We start from the raw sequence: 23,006 nt of genomic DNA, 5'->3' as shown, positions 1-23,006 counted from the left end.
CATACCCCGACAAGGTTAGAGTGCTTTGATTTCTTTCTGTTCTTGGATGCACTTTTTGGAGTGCATGGTTGGAAGAGTGTTGATGTGGTGTAGACCTGATCCAAACTTGATGATGCAAGCAGCGCGGCACATACGTATGCTGAATTGCAGAGAGTGTGAGACTAGATGCAGCTGAGCTCGGATTCCCATTGGTTCCTGAGTGCCTATTTCGAAGTGCAATGTTTGAAGAGTATTTCATATAGTATGGCATATGGTGCGATGTTTGTGGTGCCTAGGTTTAGCGGCTTGCTCCAAATGGGGTGCTGGAAGCATCATAGCCTGGTAGCATGTTAAGTTAAAGAGTGTGTTAGAATAGGAAGAGTGGCTAATTCCCATGCGTAGTACTAGAAGTTATCTACTTCTCTATAAAGGTTATCCCTCTAACTATTGGGAGTGAGTGTGAGGAAATGGTACTAGGTGTGACATTGGTCTGCACTGTTAGACTGAGAAGCTGTGTGGAGGTAGTCTTTAGAAGTCCTATACTTTCTGTAATATTAACAAATATGCTGCAAGATATAACCCATTGGTATAGTCAAGATGGGAAAGATGCAAGAGAAAATATTCTTACATAGCACACCTAGACTATGTGGCATTAGAGTGCTTCCCATGTAAACAAAAAGATTCATAGAATACAATTGTTTCAGGGCACAGGCGGTCCTAAATTGGGGAAGTTCCAAATGTATGGTATTCCAGCTTTCGAGACCCCATTAGCTACCTGAAATGGAGAGGAGACTCACCTGGAATGCGTCTTTTTTGCAGCATCAGCCCATCCTTAAGGGTGTAGGGGCCCACCACCCACCTTTCTGCAGACATGAAGAGTATCTGTCAGGCTGAACAAAGGTCAGCCTGACAGACACACTTTTATTCTGGTCGGGCAACAGGGCACTATACATGCGTTAATTGTACAGGTGCCAGACTGCCTGAGTGGAACTTTGCCGGGCTGAAGATGTCACAGCCCTCTGGACGATGGCTCCTCAGCACAGCAACGTTCCTCAAGGTCCTACTCTTCATGATGAGGGGGGGCGTCACAGATAGACTGGAACGTGAGCACTTCAGTTTTAAGCCTTGAAACACCTATGGCTGAGTGTCTATCACTGACACCTTGTCACAGAGTGTGGAAGGGTCAGGAGTCTCCCTGACCCCCCCCCCTCCCCTCCACTCTGTGATGCGTACCGGACTGCCACCTCATCTCATTGGCTATCCTTAGGTTAGCCAGTCGGAGTAGGCAGCGGTCAAGTCATCAGGAACCACCGAGGTATCTCTCCCAAGATGCTGCACCCGGTAAGTTTTAGGTATTCTATTGTTTGGTGAATGTGTGTGTGAATGTATGTATGTTTATTTGTGAGTGTTTGATGTGAAGGCGTGTGTGTGCATGTAAATGCGTGGGTGTGACTGAGTGTGTGTGTGTCTGGCCTGCCCCTCCCTGCTTGAATAACTGGCTGCCACTGGTTTGTTGTCATGTATAGCCATGCAGGCTAGGAGCAGATTTTGTATTGGATTCTTGCTTTCATTGGCAGCCAATGAAGACCACAAAGTGTATAAAGTGATGTGAACAAAATTGCTTGCAGTGATGTCAAACCAGGCCACAAAGTGCAGCACTACTTTATTTAAGTGGTGGAATCGATGCTTCAGAGACTCCTGTTAGAATGACTTTTCTAAATCTAATGCTGTATCGTCTCTTGGCACAAATCATATTTTTTTTATAAGATCTGAATTTCTGGTATTCTCTTAATTGATGTTAGAAATCATCACAATTATTTTTAAGATGCTATGTAGAGTGGTAGCATGTCTGTTCAAGCTCATTTCAGAGTGCTGACACTGACTGCTCGCTGGTTGCAGAGTTGCAATCTTGTGGTGCAAAATTACAGAAAATGACGTCATTACGCCCACTTGCATAATTTAGAGTGATTTGGGGCAAAGATGCCTACTTCAAGAGCACCGGAATGAAGCACTAGCGGCTGCATTTGTGCCCTATTACATTTAACACTATTTTCTTAGTGTAAAATGCATCTTCTGGTCCATTTAAGATCCGAGGATGCATTTTGTGCTAACAAAAGTGTGCTAAATGCAGGGTTACACTCCGCGTGTAATTCTGCACAATCTCTCATAATTTTGCTGTAATTTTGCTATTTAAGCTACGGCAATTTACGCGAGTTATGCCCACCCTTATAAAAAAACTGAGTGGATCAATCAGGAGTGGTGGGGGTAATGGCATTTGTATTTTTCAGGTGAGTCCACTATTTCTGCTCTGGGACGCCGGAAGGAAAAATTTCTATTGCTGTGTCCAGCTGAACTTTATTTTTATTATTATTATTTGAGAGTATTATTTAGAGCGGACACGGCCCTTGAGGGTTCAGAGCGCTTTACAATTATTTGAAGAGCAGAGACTCTAAAGCAATAAGCACAATAATGTCATATTCAAGAAAATTACAAGACAAGGTAGTTCCCCGAAAAGAGAGGATACGCTTTACAAGTGTTCAGAGAGCAGAACAAAATAAACCAATAAAAACAATAACATCATAGTCGAGAAACATACATGTCCGGACAGATAAGTCAAAAACAATCAAATAGCTGGCAAGCAGTCCTCTGGCCAAACTGGAAGGTCATGATCAGCCTCTTGCCCCCATCACCATGAAAATGTGTCAGGAGATTGTATTTTTTAGTTACCAAAGTTATGTTTAGTCTTCATAGACGAGCAACAACTGAGAAGTGATGCATGCAAAGTAGCAGGAAACAGGAGGTATGTCTGGCCAATTTCCAGAGAGTCTCTCCCTCTCCATCCTTTTCCGAGAGACTTCACCCATGCCCTTCCACCAAGAAAACACTACCTACGAGAAACATCTTCTGGACATGGCCCTTACAAAATGACTCTGCTCAGTCACAGTCTACAATTAGGCCCTGTTTACCTTTTAACAAAAAAAAATGAATAAATCATAGACTACTTAAAGTTGTCATTTTATATTGGCCATTTTCGGTCCCTGAAGAAAGTGCTGCAGACTTTAACGTCGCAGATGGCATGCTTCACTCAGTTCCTTTAAATTTAAAGTAACCTGCATTGGTGTTTAAAGTTGAAGGATTCAGTTCAGGACCCCCCACAGACTCTACTGGAGCCCTCTCTCCACGCCCTTCTGGCTTCCTCTGCCCCTCACATCAGCCTTAAGGAATGCTGCACAGTGTACAAAGTAAAACACCCCTCTACAACAGGCTGACCTGGTCAGCATCTCCGGTGGGTTCGGCAACAGTTTTAGCGGCCTCATCCGGCCTCATCCGCAGGCTCGAGACCAGGCAGTGCGAGAAGAGAGGACGGGCCTTCCACCTCTTAGTGCACTGAAGATCCGGATCACCCTGACCCTCAAATTCTTTCTTTTAAAATGTGAGCACACTGAAGGGGGCTACACACTGACATTAAGCACCACATTCGACTTTCACACTCAAGACATATAGATCTGCCGCGTAGCACTAACATACATTATATTCTCTCTTTCTTTCTCTCCCTCTCCCCCTTAAACTACTCTTTGACAATTCAGCCTAAGAGAGGAGTTATTAAATGTGTCTTCCCTTGTCCTATTTTGCTTGTTCACTGCTTGTTTTGCGACCAAGGCCGAGCTGTACTTTCACATTCCCAGGTGCACAGTGCATTTCACAGCTGCAGAACTTCTGTTTGGCCATGAGAAGTTGTCCTTGGGTCGGTAGAAAACAAATACCTGGCAAGCAATTACAGTGGTAATCTAATGAAACCCGAGTGCAGTTAAACCCAAATTGAATTGTGCACCAAGTACCAGAGACATGACTATTAGTGTCCCTAGTAAGACTGGATAATTAGATCTTAAAATAAACTCAAACATAGCTACTGCTAGCCTAGGACTTCTTTTGGGGGGTTTGATAGTGCATTTTACAATAGTAGTGGAGTTGCATTGGTGACACAGTTTGTTTGTTAATACAGTGAATGTATAATGAGTTTATCTTCCTGCCCTCTATCAGTTTGGTTTCCACATATATGTCCTGGTGCAGGAATTGCATTGAATATACATTGACTCGTGACAATGGCCAGTCTTTCCGAGATAGGCATTGCTCCAGGGTATATGTTGATGTCCAGCTGATGCTGTGCCCTCTGCTTTTTATGCGTGTTTTTCACGTCGGTCCTCAGTTTTCGTTCTTTATGTTGACAGCAGTTTTCAGAATATTGCTCGCAGATGGCAGGAGAGTTACAGAGTATTGCTCAAGGGTTACAGTAGTTTCAGTGTTTCCCTCCAATATGACAGTACAGATACAGAACATTCTTCACCTGCAGCAAATATATTTTGCAATGGTGGCAAACTAGACAACTTTGCAAATGTTGCCACTTCACCTGCAAGTAAAAACCCTTACAAAATAAGGTTTTGCAGAAAAAATATGAAGTTTGACGTTATGTATGGCGTTTTGCACGGATGTTCTTCAAAACCTTTCAACCTCTGCTGAACTACACAAACTTTGCTAAATTAAAAAAAAAAAGTCAGAGCTTGTGGAAGAAAACTTTGCAGTTCCTTTATAGTTGCAGAATACCCCTTGCATGCAACAGTATAGACTTGGCAATTTGCCCCCCTAGTGCTAGTGCACATTTTCAGGACAGCAGTTCTAATTGCAATATTGTTCTATGTTATGCAGACTAACAGCAGCTAGGCGCTTGGTTCCATTAACAGGTTTCACCTGATGAACGCAAACCAATTAAAACAGTGTTTTGCTGTGTTGCCGTTCATCCTCTTTATACGGATGACAGAATTCAAAGCCCCAGACTTCCTCGATGCTATATTTCTACTCTTCCATTGTGCCTGTCCTTTACATATGGTCAGCGGTTCCTTTTCCTTTAGTCCCCTTAAGGTGCCCACCGATGGAAGGTCAGCTGTAGATCTTGTATGGCCAATTCGCTTTTCTACAAGGATGGTTGTAGCGCATGCATCTTGCCAAATCTCTTTACATGTCGTCTCATAATGAGAATCCCATAAAGGACCTACTTAGGCAGATCTCTGGTTCTCTGTCGCTCTTTCTCTCCCCCTGTTACTTCCTGCCGATCCATAAGATCTCATGAGTGGCCGAGCTGCTGCCACGGTAGCATTGAAAATAGTATTGAGAACATAAAAGAAAATTACCAACTCAATAACGAACCTGCAGAGCTACTCGGAGGTGTCAGCATACCATAAATACAGAAATGCACATCTTTCATACTTCCTCATCCATCACACAGCCAAGCACATCATCTCATAACTCTGTAACCATCCCTCGGTGGCCCTCAAACACATCAGACATAGGCTCAAAGCATACACAACACTTGTGTGTAGCATGCTGCTCATGTGGATATATGCTTTAGTGCCCCCTAGAGTTTGTACATGCTATACCAATTCAATAAAACACACCCCTTTTGTTGCTTCTGGTCTGCTCTCTATACCCTATATGCCCCATGATTCTATGTTTATCTTACTTCCCCCCCTCCTAACTCTGTGTTCCAAAATGTGTCCTTCATGCCCATACATCCTAATTTTTTATTTTTAGATCTGATTTTAGCCAAGAACATTTGATATTACCAAAATTATGTAAGTAATATATATTTAGTTGACGGCTTACCTAAAGCCCCTATTTCTTCATCCATTGGTCTGTTGCAGGGTCATTCATCTTTTTCTTCTGCCTACTGCCGCATACAGCTCTGGGCAATGGGTCAGCCCACTTCAGCTGTTGAATAAATTCAATGTGAGTGATGCCATTCTGCTCTTTTACAATAGCACATCCGCACGCACAGTAGTTCCCTTCAGTGCCAAGGACTATTATAGAACTGTGTTTTTAGAAACCCTTGAAATATTTTTGATTTCAAACCATGTTTTTTTCTTTTGTTTATATTGTCATGGGACCTACAGCTCTGCCAACAGTAACGTTTTGCAAAAAACATCAATGACAAAGCAAGCACTGATAAAGCTAGAAGGCTGGCAACCAACCACAGACATTTGTTTCGTCAGTGCTTGTTTAAACTTGTTTCTGTCCCACCCCCTTTCCTCCTGTTTGTCCTGCCTCTAATATCTTGCAGTATTCCCAAAAGAAGTATTCTCAAAGCCAATAGGCCTTGCGAATGCGAGAGCTACTGGCTTTGGCATTGTTTTTTAGCCATGTTGTACTCCTGTGTAGCTGCTGTTCAGCAAGGCTAAAAGTCAGTGGAGTGAAGTGTCATAGAATGTTGTAGGGTTGAGTATTGTGGAGTGTCATGCAGTGGAGTGGCGTGATGTGGCATTGAGAGAAAGACCAAATAAATGCTCAATGGTCTTTGCACAATTTTGTCAAGTGCAAAGTTCCCAGAACTCTGCCCCCAGAGGCACACAAAAAAAAAAGAATGTGACCTTGCTTAATGTAACTTGGGCTCATGTGAAACCCTCTAATACCTTAAGGTCGGGTTGAGTCGAGTTGGTGCCATAAAAGGAATTGTAAAAAAAAGAAAAAAATAGTGCCTCTACCACAGCATGAGCAGTGACGAACACTAATTAAGAGAAATCAATTTGTATATCGTCCATGCACCACACAAGGCATGGAAGTGATGCAGGAACTGATGCCTGAGACGCGCTGCCGAATACAAGGTTGTTAAAAAGAGTGATAATGATGCCAATAAATGGCAAGTAATGGGCTGGGTAAGAGCCCCTTTTAAAGATTTTTATTTTTTAGATGCAATAGGTCGCCCAGCGACAGCAGCGCATGTGCGTTGCCTGCAGGCTCGACCTAAAAAGGACCATAACCTGGGAGCATGATTCATCAATCTCGTGCATATCTCATGGCCATTGCTCAAGGCATTTTGTTGCTGCAAGGGGATTGAGCTCCTGACAAAGGTGGGGTAGAGCAGTCCATCAAAAAATCAGGCATGCAATCGGTTCAGGGCCGGACTGGGAACCAAAACCGGCCCCGGCAAAGTGCTCAGCCCCCCCCCCGCCCCGCCCCGTTGGGGGTGTGGCCGAGCTCTTTGCCAGGCCCGGTTTTCGGACGATTTCGATACAGGGCAGATTTTGCAGCTATGCTGCAAAAACGGCCCTGTAACAAAGGCGGCCCCCAGGGGCCCAAAACCGGCCCCCACCCATGCGGCGCACCGGGGGATTGCCCGGTGCCCGCTACGGCCAGTCCGGCCCTGAATCGGTTTCCACCCTATATGCAAGTTGCCTGTGCATTGATCAGTAGGGACAGTGTAAGAGTGGACAAGAATGTGGACAGGGACTTCATTTGGCATGTAGACAGTCACCAGAGAAAGGGGTGGCTCCATATAATACCCCTTCGAGAACTGAATACCTACCCTCCTGGTCTGCCCTCTTTGTATTTGTGATTATGGGACCCCAGGAGCCACACATATGAGAACTCCTCATACATAACTCGAGGAAGTGGTACCCACTGCGAGCCCTTACCAGCGTCTTTGTAGTTTGGCTTACTCGGGGGAAGTTAAGTGTGTCTCTTGTAGGCATGTGAAGTGACTAGGATGCCTCTTTAGATAGCTATGTATTCTGTAAAATTATGTGGGGGTTGCCATACCCCTAACATTCTAGGTCAGGACACTGTAATGGAGGAGACACCCCTATCACACCCTGCCATGACCTCTGATGAGCAAAGAGCATCAATACCCCAATCCCATGCTCGCCCTCCACCTCGCACCCACAGTAGCCCACATATTAGAGACAGCACTGTGGTCAATCCTGGCTTACAAACAGGAAATCCCCAAACTCCCCATCCCTGGCAGGGGCTATAGAACTCACCTTGCTTGCAATATGCACAGAAAAACTGTGCAGTAAACTAGTTCATCCCAAAAGGTGAGGGAGGTTAACCATAAAAGTGGCCATAGTAGAGAGACCGTCTTTATCCCGACCACCCCACCTAGTTTGAGTTTGAATTTGAGTTTGAAAGTATTTTTAGAGCGCACGTATACCAGCGGTTTCTTGGCTAGTCTGTCCCACTAGTCAAGTGAGAAGGCCTCACTTCCACCACCATTTGAAGCCATGCCTTTAAGATCTTGTCAGCAGTCCCATATCAGAGCACTGGTCTCACCTTATCTAGATATTCAAGGAGCTGAATCCTTGGGGTGAATAGCAAACCAATACATCACCATTTTCATATAATCATTTCAGCAGTCATTGGCACGAGTTCTGGGCCCTGTCTCAGGTCAGCAGCCACAGCGTCCTCAGTGTCCATTCTGTCCATGGTGGATTGGAGAGCCTCGTTGTCTTGCAGTCCTGTCTGAGGGTTATGTTGTGCTCTCAGCTCCTCCACCACTCTCGCTCATTCCTTGGCAGCTTGCTCTATGGTAGGTCTATCTTGAGGTCTCCTGGATGAGTTGCGTTGGTGTCTCCGGGTTTGCCAGCCATCAGTGCCAGGTTTGTCAGTCGATCTCGATTTTCCCTCCCTTGTGTAAAGCCACCTCCAGGCATCCACTGGGGCAGTGAGATACCAAGTTGTCTCTGTCCAAGACAAGGAGCTTAGCAGGAAACATCAGGGCATAGCATAGGCTCATCTGTTGGAAACGTTTCTTGACTTCCAGGAACAATTCACGTCTCTTCTGGACCTCCTCTGTGTAGTCCAGGAAAATATGTACTGTACAGTTTTCAACAGTTCATGGGCATTTGCTACAAGAGACCTCTAGAATGTAGTCTCTGTCTCGATAATGTTCAACAGAGAAGAAACTGGATTGTTTACCAGGAAGCACAGCAACACTCCTCCAGGTATAAATACATGCTGGGAGCCTCCATCTTCCCTGGTAAATTACCAATATGCACATTATTTCTGCGAGAGCTTCCCTCAGCATAGTCTGCTTTTATTTTCAGATATGTGTCATCGCGCAGCACCTGAAGTTGCGCTTGCATTTCTTGCACAGAGGGACGTATCGATCCATTGTTTCATTGGTGTCCACATGATCTGAGTGGGTTTTTTATGGTCCACTCTGAGCAACCCCAATTCCAAGGCCAGGACATCAATGTTTGGCTCCAGTGTAGATCTGACAGCAAGCATGGCTTGTAGGATGGTCTTGAATGTATTCATTTTATTTTATTTTATTTATAGAGCGCAACATTCATCCGAATGGATATCACGGCGCTGAAGGAAAGCCTTTTGGGTAAAAAGTCCAATAAGGAGGGGAGTTCTTAATTCATCAAGCTTTGGGGAATAGATGTGTTTTCAGCTTTTTCCTGAAAAATAAATAGCAATCAGTGAGTCGGGGTTCGGAATGAAGTTCGTTCCAGAGTTTTGCCGCCAGATATAAGAAGGAGCGACCCCCTACTCTACATTTTTAATGCGTTTGCCCTGGCCTGGTGGCATGATCGCAGATTCTGGTTGGGAAGATAGAACTTGACTCTGCCTTGGAGAATTTTAGGTCCTGCTTGATGCAGGACCTTATGTGCATGGCATAGTATTTTAAACGTGGCCCTCTGTCTCATTGGGAGCCAGTGTAGGGTGTTCATATATTCCGAGGCTGAGCTATACTTCTTCACATTGCATACTGCTTTAGCAGCTGCGTTCTGGACTAACTGGAGTCGTGAAAACAAATAGTTCGCCATCCCAACAAAAAGAGCATTCCCATAATCCAGCCTACTAATAAACAGTGCTTGGACCAGGGTCTTTCTGCACTCCAATGGAATCCATTGGAATGTTCTCTTTAGCATTTTTAAGATAGCAAAACGTTTCCCGCAGAGTGCACAAACATGATTATGCATGGTAAGTGTATTAACCACGAGAATTCCCAGGTTTTTTGCCACCTGTTTAGGGGCCGGGGTTTGTCCAAGGTAGAGGGCCACCAAGTTGTATTCCAAACTTGATGATAAGCACCCCCAAACAATAGGATTTCGGACTTGTCTGCATTTAATTTCAGACAGTGGTCCGACATTCATGCTGCCATTTCTGTAAGGCAGCTAGTAAGTCTGGTCCTAGTATCATCTTGTCCATCTAGAGTGACCATCAGCTGGGTATCTTCTGCGTAGGAGCATGTATTGATGCCCCACTTTCCACATATTCCTGCCAAAGGGGACACGTAAATATTGAAAAGGGTGGGGCTCAAGGATGCACCCTGTGGTACACCATATTTGATGGAAGATGGAGTAGATGAAAAGGTACCCAGCTGTATGGTTTGCGTTCGATTGGTCAAAAATAAATGGAGCCATTGTAGGGCTTTAGAATGTATGCCTTTGGTAGATAGTGTTTTCAGCAAGAGATTGTGTGAGACGGTATCAAACACTGCAGACAGATCTAATAAGATCAGTGCAGCACCTTTGCCCTGATCTACCACACATCTGATGTTGTCCAATACTGCTAGAAGTGTTGTCTCAGTACTATTATTAGTTCTGAAGCCCGTCTGGGAAATATCCAGAAGCTCATTGGCTTCAAGATATTGAGTCAACTGCCCATTCATAAATTTCTCCAATACTTTAGATAGATAAGGTAGTTGGGATATAGGGCGATAGTTGACTGGGTTATTGACGTCGGTACCTGCCTTTTTTAACAAGGGAACTACTGTGGCATTCTTTCAGATTTCTGGAAATACTGTCGTGCATACTGATTAAGGACTTGGGTGACATGAGGACAAATGATTGAGGCAATCCGATAAAAAATGAAATGGGGGCAAGGGTCTAGTGGGGATCCTGATTTGACTTCCATCATGGTAAATGGACCGAAACTGTGAAGGTGGACCGTTGTATCCGGGTTGAAATTAAAAAGTTCCTGTTTTAAATCATCAGATAGCTGCTTAATATGAAAGGAGGTATAGATCCCCTCAATCTTATCTACAAAAAACCTACTGATAGCCTCGCATCCCTCACGCGACGGAGTCAAGGTTTGCGACTTACTGGCTGAGTTACAAAGCTCTTTAACAATTTTTTATAACTCTTTGGATGGGCCACTATTCATGATCACCCGATTAGAGAAGTAGGTCTTTTTTGCATTCTTTATTGCAATATTATAACTTTTCATTTCAACCTTATACGACTGTCTGTCTATATTTGTTTTAGACATCCTCCATTTATGCTCAAGAATTTTACATTTTCTTTTCAATATCCTGAGGTCCAAAGTTTACAATTTTTCCGATTTAGTTCTGGCATGATACTTATGTGCCTGTGTGTTCCTTGAGTGTTGCGGCAACTGCACTGCTAGAGGCCAGCCGGTGAGTCATCTCCTCAGCTGTGGAGTCATTGTCATCATGCAGTTCCCTCCCATGAACCCCATGAGGCCTCGTAGCTTGCTTCCCCCTAACTGCTTACCCAATGCTCCGGGCTCTGTCTCCTCCTTCCTTAAATAGTACACTCTGTCGTGGTGAGCAATCGAGGGGTGTAGATGTTCGGAGCAAGATGTCAGTGGTGACCACTAGAGAACCCTCACAGAAAGCAGCATTCAGCCCCCAGTCAAGTCAAGTTCCTGCAGTGTACCATGCGGTTGGATAAGCGCTGCAGGAGGCAGAATCAGCAGGAGCCTCTCCATAGGCCGTCTTCTCGCAACCTGCACCCAAAGGCAGTAGGTGGAACGGGAAGCCTCTGAGAGGATCCAATCTGGGAGCATGACCTCCTGCACCTGATACTCACCATGCGATGTTGTAGGCCAGCTCCAAGAGTGCTCCGGATTGGTGCAGCCCTCCCAACGGCCCTGAGAGGCTGCAGTGCTCTCGCGCTGGCAGTCACTGGAGTCCACGTTATGGCACTCCGTACTCTGCTCCTCCCAGAAATGGAGGTCAGTGGTTCAGGTGTAGTGGTAGGCCATGCAGGCCATTTACAGCCTGCATTTCCTTATCCGTCGTACATGGCCCCTCACCAAAACAGCAGACAAGTTGGGGCCTCTCAAGATAACAGGGGCCAACTGGGGCTGGGGAATGAGTGCAGTGCAAGGATGCTGCTTGTGGGCGATCCAAGCAGAGCTTGCTGTGGTGTGCTCACTTGTCTGCCATCTTGGCCACGCCCACGTTTTGTAAATATCTTTAAATAAAGACCAGGTGACAATAGCAAACAACACTGTGCTGACTCTGGATGCTGTTAGCTCATTGCATGCAGTGTTTATGGACTAATCGTACATTGTAGGTAGAAGAGCAGGGATGTGTAATTGTTTTTTATCTTTTTCATAGGGAGGCAACATAGTGAAATTCACTGCCCTTTTTCTCGGCTGTTGTCAAACACATTGCCCGAAGCCAGAACAAATATAGTTAGGTTTCCTACCCTTCCATAACCATCCAGACAGCATGTCTTGAACTAAAGCCTAGACTTCCTTGATTTAGAAATGTGGACCACTTTTTTGTTTTTTACTACCTAGTTCATAAATGTGGGGCCCTTTCCTTTTGGTGCCCAGGCCTACTTCCGCCCCCAGGCTGGACATGGCCACCTTGCATACATTTCTTCTGAAGCCTGGATCTCCTTGACATAATCTTGGTTCAGTCAAACAAAGCCAGCAGATTAATGTGAAAGATTTTTTAAAGAATTAATGGAGTAGATTCCAGGGACCTTAACATACTGGTGGTTTTGTGAAGATGTGCAGATTACTTTTTCAAAACAATTGCCAGGAACTCCGCTTTAAGCATTACAAACATGCAAGTTAAATGCTTCATTTGCTTTGATTGGAAGGAAACGGTGCTCAGCGAAAATGCACAGATAGGGTTAAAGTTTACAAATCATTATCCTTGCATGTGCTGTCATGTGTGGAAAATTAAAAAGCGCCTACCATCACTTCTGTTTCACATATAGTTAAGCATTTGTAAAAGGATGCAAACGCATCCTTAAATTCTATAATTTTCTTATTTTCTCTTGACTAGCCTGCTGTGGAGATGCATTACAATTGTGGTGGTGGAATACTGCAATGGAAACCTCTGCTTGTCTCCTAACTTTCTTACTGTGGCTTAGGATGCAGTGTTCTAGTCTAGGGTCCTTATGCAACCCTTTTGGTGAGCCAGCGTGGCAGAGGCCACGTGTAGTGTCTTGATGCACCCTAAGAGCACAATAATTGATATGTGATCACGGCCCTTTCATTTCCGGTCAATGCATGTGGTAAGTTTTCTTGCAGGTCATTTGTATGTCGTGCCTAATTTTATAAACACTTGTTTTAACCCAAGAATTGTGGCAATTGAAGATTGGAGCTCAGTCAGGATTCTCATTATGAAGTCACCAGAGGGTTACTACAACATTCTCTGGAACAATGACAAAAGTAGACCTATCAAGAGCACATTTCCTCTGGGCTAATGGTCCACGTTGGCTATGCGACCCACACCTCAGCCAGCACATGGTACCTACAGTATTCGCACTATGTGTTCCAGGCCCAGGCACCATTACTGCGTGAGTTGCAGGAGGCCTCGCTTCTGGTTGCTGCATCACATGACTTTGTCAATAAGTAGATTTCATTATACAATAATGCCTCTAGGTGAAACTGGGCACCTGTGACCTTCAGCTTGTGGTTATCAAATGCAGGTTATACAAACATTTTGTACACCTTAGTAAAAAGTTTATGGCCATTAATATTATTGTGCTCCCTGTTTGACTCAAACTTGAGAATGCAGAGGTCTAGGAAATTGGCGACAATATTTTGAAAGCCTATTCTACCACTGTGTTTTGGAACAAACCTCTGACTCCTAGAAGGCATACAGTCCTGCAGCAAGTATGAGGTGCAGGTACATGATGCCTAAAGATAAGATCCCTAAAAGTTTTGCAGGGAGTATGTAGGCAGCAGATGCACCGCAAATCTCTGCAAGGTTATTCCAGTCTTTCATCCGAGCGCACGTGATACAATGAAAAATGTAAACGAAGGCAACATGAAATGAGAAGCTTTTGCTCTGTGTATTTACTGGGGGCTGTCCAGTGGGTAATGTGGTGTTACTCTCAGGATCATTGGTCAATTTGAAAGCTTCACAGCAATGAAAAAAGCTACACAGCAAGAATAGGTGTTTTGTAGCCGTAGTATAAATCCAGTCCTGGGGAAATCACTTACTAGAATACAAGTGTGGCATAAGAACAGAAAATGTATACAGTTCCACCATACATTTAGATGTGCTGGAGAGCAGTTCACACACATTGAGAGAGCTGTGGTTTCACCTACCACTTCTTCAGCATTTAATGGATGTTCGATCCTCCCAATAGAGGGAGAAGTAGTGGCTTAGGACATTGTCGACGGTGGGTGCAGTTCCACCTCATTGGGCCGCTATCATTGGGCTTCATAGCACTGCCTAGGGTTCACTACAGTAGTCTTGGGTGGACTAAAGGGTCCAGGAGACTATTTGGGGTTCCTCCTTATCTGCTCTCAAAATTTCCACATGGGTGAAGAGAGGGTAGGGTGATAGTGACATAGAATATTGGCCACTTCCACAGTGGTCTACGTTTTTCACTTTACACGCATGGCATGTTAACACCACCACATCGTTCGTGATAGGAACATGGGCTGAGACAACCATTGATACACTGCTTCTCAAGGAGAAGCCCCACGAAAAAAGGGTCATTAGTCATTTTGTAGGTGTGGGTGCTGATCAGCTCCAACACTCTTTTACAGAATATGCATTAGGGTTCCATAATACCAAAGCATCTGCTCAAGTATTGCTATAAGCATAGAGTGCACTGGACATACAGTTTGCAGTTTGTTATAAAGCCCTTAATGTTTTCCTGAAGGGGTACCCTTGCCCCACAAAATTATTAGCTAATTTAATGAAGAGTTATGCTGTGCATGGGACTTGGTAAATGGAGGAGAAACATTTTACAGACCATTAAATTTCACTGGAAACAACTGACAATAGGTGTCTCTCTGATTGGCCATAGTGTCCATCTCCCCACCGCCGCCGTACTGGAGTGCTTATACAATACATGAGAGTCTGCAATTCCTTTATAAAAGCCTGCCTATAATTTCCTTTTTACTCCCGAATTGTGAAGTTTCTAGTCACTTGTACTAAAGTGATGACGTAACTGCTCAACTGTAACATGTTACATGTGACTTCTCCCATCCCAGTGCCTGCTGCCAGCAGCCAAGATGAAAGGCAGGTCAGGTAGCATCATTACGGCTGCAGTTTAAACAAAGCAATGAAAATAAAAACTTGCTTCTGGCTCCCCAGGCCTGTTTATCTTACTTTTATGCTGGGCAGCAGAAACAAGATGCAGGGGCAAGTGCATGGGGGGGGGGGCTGTTACAGCCCCTAATAAATATATTTTCAGATAAATAGTTGGGTACAAGTGCTTTCAGTCTGGTTGGAGGAAGTGTCTATCAGATCTCACCAGAGAGTTTTACATATAAACAGACAAAAATGTAAACACTCCCTGTTTTGAAATTCTTCAATTTTTTTTATTTTTACAAAATCCTGTTTTCTCTTACTAACCCTACCAATCTGAATTCCTCTCCCTGTCCATTGCCCTTGAAGCCCCTCTCATACACCTTAACATTAAATGCTAGTATGATTGTTGGAAAATCTGAAGCTCATCCCCCTCACCCCCACACTCCAATCTTACCATGCTACGCCCCTGTGTTTATGGCAACATGTTCTTCTTTCACACTAAGTCACTGATTTTTCCAAGCTATAAGTCAGTGAAGAAAGATAGAATCTCTGCATGCTTCTAGACAGTCTGAACTACAGCATTTATATCCTGACTTATATTGAACTGATTCCAATATCTTTTTGCGAAATTTACCACATGCTTTTTAGGGTGTTTAATTTCACAGTACAGAGTCTGATTGTATTCTTGTCTGCAATGAATGTGAAAAGGCGAAGAACCAAGGGTTGAGGTGGTTTGTCAAAAGGAGGATGTTATGCCCACGTATTATAATAAATAAAATATCCTCTGCCGTACATCAAAAAGGTATTGCAAGTCCCTCAGTTTCATGACCCTATAAAATAATTTGGCCTTTCGGACTCATTCCTCTATAAGATCATGGAACTCCTCGGTGACCTTCAATATCCTTAGAATGCACAGAGGGCGCACTTTATCACATATATTATATTGTTGTTTATTGACTTCTGTAGAAAACATACATCTTGGCACTTTAGAAATCCTCTTTATTGACTACAGTAGCCCCTTCAATCCTCTCAGTAAAGGATCATGGATCATGTAATCATCATAGCTAACCTTTTACAATACTAGCCTCGTGCCATATGATTGCATACATGCATTGACCTTAATTCAGTGTAGTTCTGAGTCTCTGCATGGTGTAAAGAGCATAATACCGCAGATTTCTTCTATTTTGATCCATCCCGTTAGCAGAAGATGATTCAGCAAATACCATTATTTGTGAATTTGGAATGGGTGGGATGTTCTTGAAATCCTCTCATTTAGGTTCTAAGTGGAATAAAAACTCAATTACTCCCTCTCGTTTATCCGCCAGTGCTTGTATTTGTTAGATATTTCAAGAAACTAAAAGGCTACATAAACCCCACCAATGACGTCATACTATACTCTTGTCTAACTTGCTGCTGTTGTGTTTTTTACTTCTCGCTTTCCTGCTTTGTAAAACAATTGTGATAACGATTGTAAACAACAGGGCTTTAGAAGGACGCAAGTTATTTTTTTCTGTATGTGTCAATAACTATTTCTAATGAACACAATGCCAAAGAAATACTCAGTGTTTTTTGTATTCACTCTCCATCTGATTTTCCCTCAACTAATGCTTTTTAGGTTGAGCCTGGGCAGCGCATTCGCTGCCCTGGGAGGCATGTTGTATTCAGCTATGGACTTGAAGCCGATCTTTTTCATTGGCCTGCGTCATTGTCCACTGTAAACTGTAGCTTTTCATTGGTCAATAGGCTTAGTAGTCCCTCCTTAGTACTGCCTTGTCTTCTGTTGTATGCCCCAATGAGTACACCCCCGTTACGTGTGTTGTTACTCAGAAGTCTTTAATAACAGACTCTGAGCACTTTTTTCTAAAATACCTGCAGGCAGGACACACACAATCCTGACGCTTTAAAAAAATCTTTATAGCATAGGCACCAAACGCATTTTTCAATGCAATAGGTCTACTTTTTGAGAGAGTTTAACCGATTGGCATTGTAAATAATAATGCCTTTTATTTATCTGTTTTAAAAACAACACATAAATTAAAGGCATTGTCATTCACAATGCCAATAGCTCAAAAACTTGTAAATGCGAGACCTATTATGTTGCTTGTTCTTAAAGGTTAAATTTTTTATGAAAATGTTATTGCGTACGTAGTACAAAGGTAAACTTTAATACGGGGTATACATACTCAGTTGCAGGAAAGTGATTTATGTTCTATATTTTTTTGTTTTCTGATGAACTGCCTTTCTGTATGCCCATGCAATTGTGTTTTCAATTTCATGTTCTCAAATGCAATGTGCTCCACAGAATATACCATACATGTGGTCCTACGCAGACCACACACACACACACACACACACACACACACTTGTAGTTGTTTATTAATTGTTTACACACTTAAGTCCCCCTGTGTGTGCATGGATTCCACCCGAGGAAACCTACTTATTTTTTTGCCCAGAGTCCTCGCAAAAAGCTGAGAACATATCATTTAAACCTAGTTCAACCATACATCGAAGCAAACCAGTCAAAGACAGACCCCTCTCAAAGGCGATGAGCATCCACAAACTGCTGTTGATGCCAGAGGATGGCTGTTTTACACGACAACACCACTGACACGTGATTACCCTGAACTCTAGCGTATGCCAAGAAGTAGTAATGTAACATATGCTGAAAGAAGCTATGTAATGGCTACTAAAAGTATGTTCTTTTCACTTTTTTATATGATATTCTAGAAAGAAGCAACTGGAGAGAAACGGCCTAGAGGGCGGCCAAGAAAATGGGTAAGTCCTTTTTGAGCTCTGATAGATTACTTTAATGAACTGGTTCCTGAATGTACATTTGTAGTTCATGGATTAAAAAGTTATTTTCTACTTATAAAATATATAGATCCGTAATACTGTTTACAGCTGCTGTGCATTAAGTGCAGTAAAATTGCAGTGGATGCTTAAGCAAATAGAGCACATACAGAGCATTTTTATTTTTCATATATTTCTTAGTGTGGTGCATTGTTCCTGGTAGGGCAGTGTACTGCCCATCACACCAACGGCCTGATTACAAGTTGCTCGTAATATTCCAGCATATGCGTTAACCCCTGTTTACACATGGGTCAGAATTGCGAGCTCGAACGTATTGAACACATCCGATATTTATTGGATGCGTTAAATAACAAATTCTTCGTTGAATTTCAGCAGTTCAATCCTGCCGAAATTTAACAGGGGAAAACAGTCTTTACTGTATCATTCGGATTTTGGTGCGTTGAACACCAAAATCTGCATGTTATAGCCCATTAACTTTTAATAGGTATTATTTACTGCACCCAATAAATAACGTACCCTGTTGTATCATTATTTATCAGGGCGATAAATATAGCCTTCACTTGTTATCAGTAGGGGTGGGCGGAATTTGCGAAATTGACTTTTGAAAATAATCGCGAAATTGCTCAAAATCTCCGCAAGCAAGGGGAACTTTCACGAAGATGCGGAGATTGCTTTTCCCGCCCGTTTGTGATGTGTTTTTGCGTGCTCGCGGGGAAATATATATCCAACTTGCCCATGCGGTCGCTAATGGGCGCGGGCATCTTGCTTGCGATGCTTATTTCCTGTTCCGGGTCGAATAACGTGTTCGCGATTGCAAACTCTCGCGGGATAGCGCAATCGGCCACCAACAATCCAACATCTCGTGGCACACGCGAACCGTTAGGAAAACTCGTCGGCGAACGCAGGGACCCGGTAAGTCGCGACCGCGAGAATGCATTTTTAAAGCGCGAACCAGAAAAATACTTCCATTTCGCGTCAGATTGCGAAAGTTTTGACATTTTCGCGCTTTCCGCGGAATGCAAAAATGTCAAAATATCGTAAATTCCGCGAGCGGAACGAAATTTACCGCCCAGGCCTAGTTATCAGGCCCCAAGTGTTTAGCACAAGATTAAGTTGGCAGTTTTTTTTGGCATTGTCTCCAATTCTCACCCAGCTGCCTTGATGCTCAGTTGCTCACATGGTGGATAGTGGAATAGAGCTATATGTAGGGGACTCATAACCTCAGCTGGTTTTTATTATCTGGTATAGTTATCGTGGATCTCTGGTAACATAATAAGCTGTAAACAGGGCTACTGGAATTATGCGATTGTGTGGCCACTTTTTTTTCACATTGTTATGTATTTGCTGCATTTGCCATAAAATCCATCATCTGCTCCATAACTTGCAGAATTTAACAAAAAAAATAGTTTTTCGCTCAAACAGTCCAAAAGTTCTAAAACACAGTAAATTGTGTTGCCACACAGTGGAAGACCCTTTAGAAAGATTGACTGTTCACCTTTCTGGTGATTATTGCTATATATGGATGTGAAATTAGTAATACTGTGGTGCGTCCTATGTCCAGGGAGTGTTAACAAGTGTTGAAATGACAAAAAAAACGAATGTAATGCTATCGCAAAACATGCCGCATTAAGCAGCATAATTTGCCATTTCTTGCCACATAATTTAGTCTAACTTGCTGCATAATTTGGCCCTCCCCTGCAGCATAGTTCCAGTGACCCAGGCCATAACAAATTCTTAATGCTGATTGGCTTGCATTAATCACCAGAACTCTAAAACGTATTTAGTAGACCATAATGTGCACATTAACCAGGAAATTTACAGGCCAAAGCCTACCAGACAGCAAATCTGTCTGGTTTGCTGACAACATCTTGGGGACATTCTGAAAGCTTCCCTGGGAATGCATTTCGCCCATTGCCTACCTTTTAGCTTTGTGGTTTGTAGCTCACATTTGCTTGCTTTCCATTTGTTGGCTCTATTTGTTTCAGGCTGTCCAGCTCAAGTTCATCCATTCCCTTGTCCAAAATCTATGGACTGTATTCTTTCACCAGTACTGGATTTCAGTAAACACACCTTTAAATCTTGTTCTTATCTTGCCACATGTGCTGTGTATTCAAAAATAAAGGTCAAATTTCATTTCTTTCTCTGACTTCTAAGTGAGAGGATGTATGTGACTATCTTGCCAGGTACTGGGGAAAAACTTTTTTTGTTTTTTTGTTTAGTAAACAACAAAACTTAAGTGATTGAGGTTAGAGAGAGGTCTGTGCCTTAATTGATCAATAAAGCTATTCAGGATAGTAATTCCAAAATCCACTGAACTTTTTTAAAGCATTGTGTGCTGTATTTATTAGTATTTTTTAAACTACAGACGACACGTGTTTCGCCCAAAGGCCAGCAGGCCAAGGCTTTTTCAAGGGTTTCAAGGGTTTGTAATCTGTGGTTGAATGAGTGAGAATGAATAAGAAATGTAAAAATAACAGTAGTTTCCATATTTCACTATAAAATTACAGAACCACAGACCAGAGTTTTTGCCTTCAAAAAGTACACTAGTGTGTCTCTATGTACAGCACCAGAAATCTACTGCAAATTATAGTGTCCCTCCACCTACTATAGTTAGGATTGTCTTACCTATTTGACTAGATTTCAGTAAATTGAAATGTTTTATCAACAACTTAATTCCCTTCTGGTTTCACGTTATGTCTAACATTAAACAGCGACAGGCCAGTGTTTAACAGGAAATCAAGTTTCTGCTTGACCAAACGATGGCAGAATTCATTAATTCTTTTTATTTTTTATTTTACACAATGTCAGGCATGTTTTAAGGATTAAAATCACGATGAAACTCTTGCTAATAATCAGACTGGAGAGTGTAGTGATTCTACTGAACTTTGTGCTTGAAACACCCCGTGCTGTGTCTTTGGCTTACCCTTTGTTAAAGCACACAGTTGTTTGTTTCTTTCCGATCGCATAGGGGCAGGTTCCTCTCACAGAAGCAGGGTGCTAGTACGAGTTCTTTTAGTCGGAATGAGCATCCCCACTGTTTATAGCAGATTTTGGTGGACTATCTGAAAGACTTTTACCCTCTTTTACTTTCCTTTTTATAGTGCCCCAGTTTCTTACAGAGGTGTGGTAGGACCTAGTTGTGGCTGAACTTGCTCTTCAATAATTGGTTCTTGAGTAGGTAAACAGTGTGGTTCCTTCTGTGGTTAATGTCAGATACTCTTTGGCCACTTACGCAAACGTAGATGTAAAAGGTGCTTTCTAAGTGACTGGAGGTAATTGTTTTTAAAGTTATGGTAAGCCTACCAGCCCTGAACCAGACCAGACAGAAATGTTTTCATGCAATCCACTTACTGGAGCTCAAATCATATTTGTAACAAATCAAGTGTAACCCCCCTGTCTTGACATGTTTATTGGGACCCTAAGCTGCTACAACAGCCCAGATACATGACCCCATACCTTTGATATCTGTACAGTTTAGGGATGCTTTGTGACATACTGTTTTTATTTTTTTAAGAGATGACTTTTTCTCTCTTTACTAAATTGGAGTTGGTTTGAGGAAATCATAATGCATACAGGGATGTTGTTCTAGATTATCTGTGCATAGACGGAGAAGGCCTGTTGCCTTGTTCTTTTTCTTTTGTTGCACTTCTGTGAGTCCATTCTGATGCTGTATTGGTTCTGGGTGTGCTGAGAACTACCATAGATTGTTAACTTGTCAGCAAGATTTGCAGGGGTAGTGGTTGCGTTCGTTTTTCAAATGATGCAGCTGGTGCAGGCCAGAAAGGGGACCCAGGAAGTTCTTTCAAAATGGGGTGTTGGATCCCCTTAAAGGGGATAGGATGTGAGGGGCAGAGTGAAGTCGGGGAGGTCATGAGCAGGGCATTGCTACCATCCTGATACAAGAACATGAGGGCTTGAGCAGCAGTTATGAAGTGTCTTTCAGGGATGATGGCTTCACTTTCTTTAGTACAGAGAGCTGTAACAAAGCAGTCTCTATTTACATGGCAATGTGTTCCTGGGGGTGAATTTGGTGTCTGTGGTGAATCCAAGTGACTAGGTGGTGTGTGAAAGTTGGGGGTTTAAATCTGTCTAGGTCTATGCCAATGAGGCAGGTTTGGACTAGCTGCCTGTTATTTATGGCATACAACAGGAACTCTATCTCTTTAGAGTTGAGCTTCAGGTAGATCCTGGACACCTGGCCTGGACACAGGGTTGGCACTGTTTTAGGCAAAGGCTATGTGGAACAGAGGAGGAATTCAAGTACAGTTGTGTATGATTCACAGTGCCCATCAGGGTTTGATCTTAAAACCCATCCTCTATAATCTCTATGTTGGACCCCTTAGAGATGCTGGCATTTTAATTCTTCAGTTTACAAATGACACTCACATCTGCCTTATGCTGAACTCTCCCAAATTCTTCTCAAAGATTAAATCTTCTGCATTGCAGTCAAAATAGAGGGAATAAAATTACTTACAAACTGAAAAACATCAATGTATTCCTTGACCTGTCGACTAACCTTGCTAAATCCTTTACAATGTCGGACCAAACACGCACGATTTTCACCTGTGACAGTGGGTGCAAACACTTTACTGACCACCACTACCTCTCTTACCTGGGGGTCTCTTTTGGTTCCACGGGTTTATGGGCTCCCCAAATCGCACAGAGTAGGGCAAAATTGTCAAGAAATCACAGCCCCCCATGATTAAGATCGAAACCAGAAAGGAAGAGAACATTTTTTTAAACCTACCCAGTATTTTTAAAGTAGAGTAGCTACCAGAACTACGCGTCATGAGAAATTTGACAAAATTATTACACACACTCTGAATAAATCTCCTCCGCAGTAGTTAGAAGTTTCTCCATATACTTTGAAGCTCCTGCTATTAGACGTGCTCTCAACAGTTCCTGCACAAACTCATAACCTCTGGACTTTTAACTCCTCTGATGAAGAAAATTTTATTTTACAGCATCCTTAGTGAAACGTGTGTTGTCAAAAAATAAATAAATAATATATATATATATATATATATATATATATATATATATATATATATATATATATATATATATATATATATATATATATATATTAAAGAGCACCTGAAATACCCTCCCAAGTTACACCGCACTTAGTATGAACTCTTTGGTACTTAAAGCTTCAATTGCTAAGTCTTTCTTGTCTTTT

The 23,006-nt window shown here is 42.7% G+C and overlaps 1 protein-coding gene across 2 annotated transcripts in view; it reads left to right on the top strand.

Annotated features, from left to right (window-relative positions):
- HMGA2 (high mobility group AT-hook 2) overlaps positions 1-23,006 on the top strand; it is a 212,277-nt gene that overhangs the window by 40,377 nt on the left and 148,894 nt on the right. For both annotated transcript variants that reach the window (XM_085653423.1, XM_085653425.1), the window contains exon 4: positions 17,741-17,788. In XM_085653423.1, the coding sequence (XP_085509549.1) occupies positions 17,741-17,788 (48 nt within the window). The remainder of the gene's footprint in view (positions 1-17,740; positions 17,789-23,006) is intronic.

The sequence above is a fragment of the Triturus cristatus genome, chromosome 4_1 (genome assembly GCF_964204655.1).
Source record: "Triturus cristatus chromosome 4_1, aTriCri1.1, whole genome shotgun sequence".
In the NCBI taxonomy this organism is placed as follows: domain Eukaryota; kingdom Metazoa; phylum Chordata; class Amphibia; order Caudata; family Salamandridae; genus Triturus; species Triturus cristatus.
The sequence above is the reverse complement of the archived record's forward strand: the minus strand, read 5'-3'. Positions and strand labels throughout refer to the sequence as shown.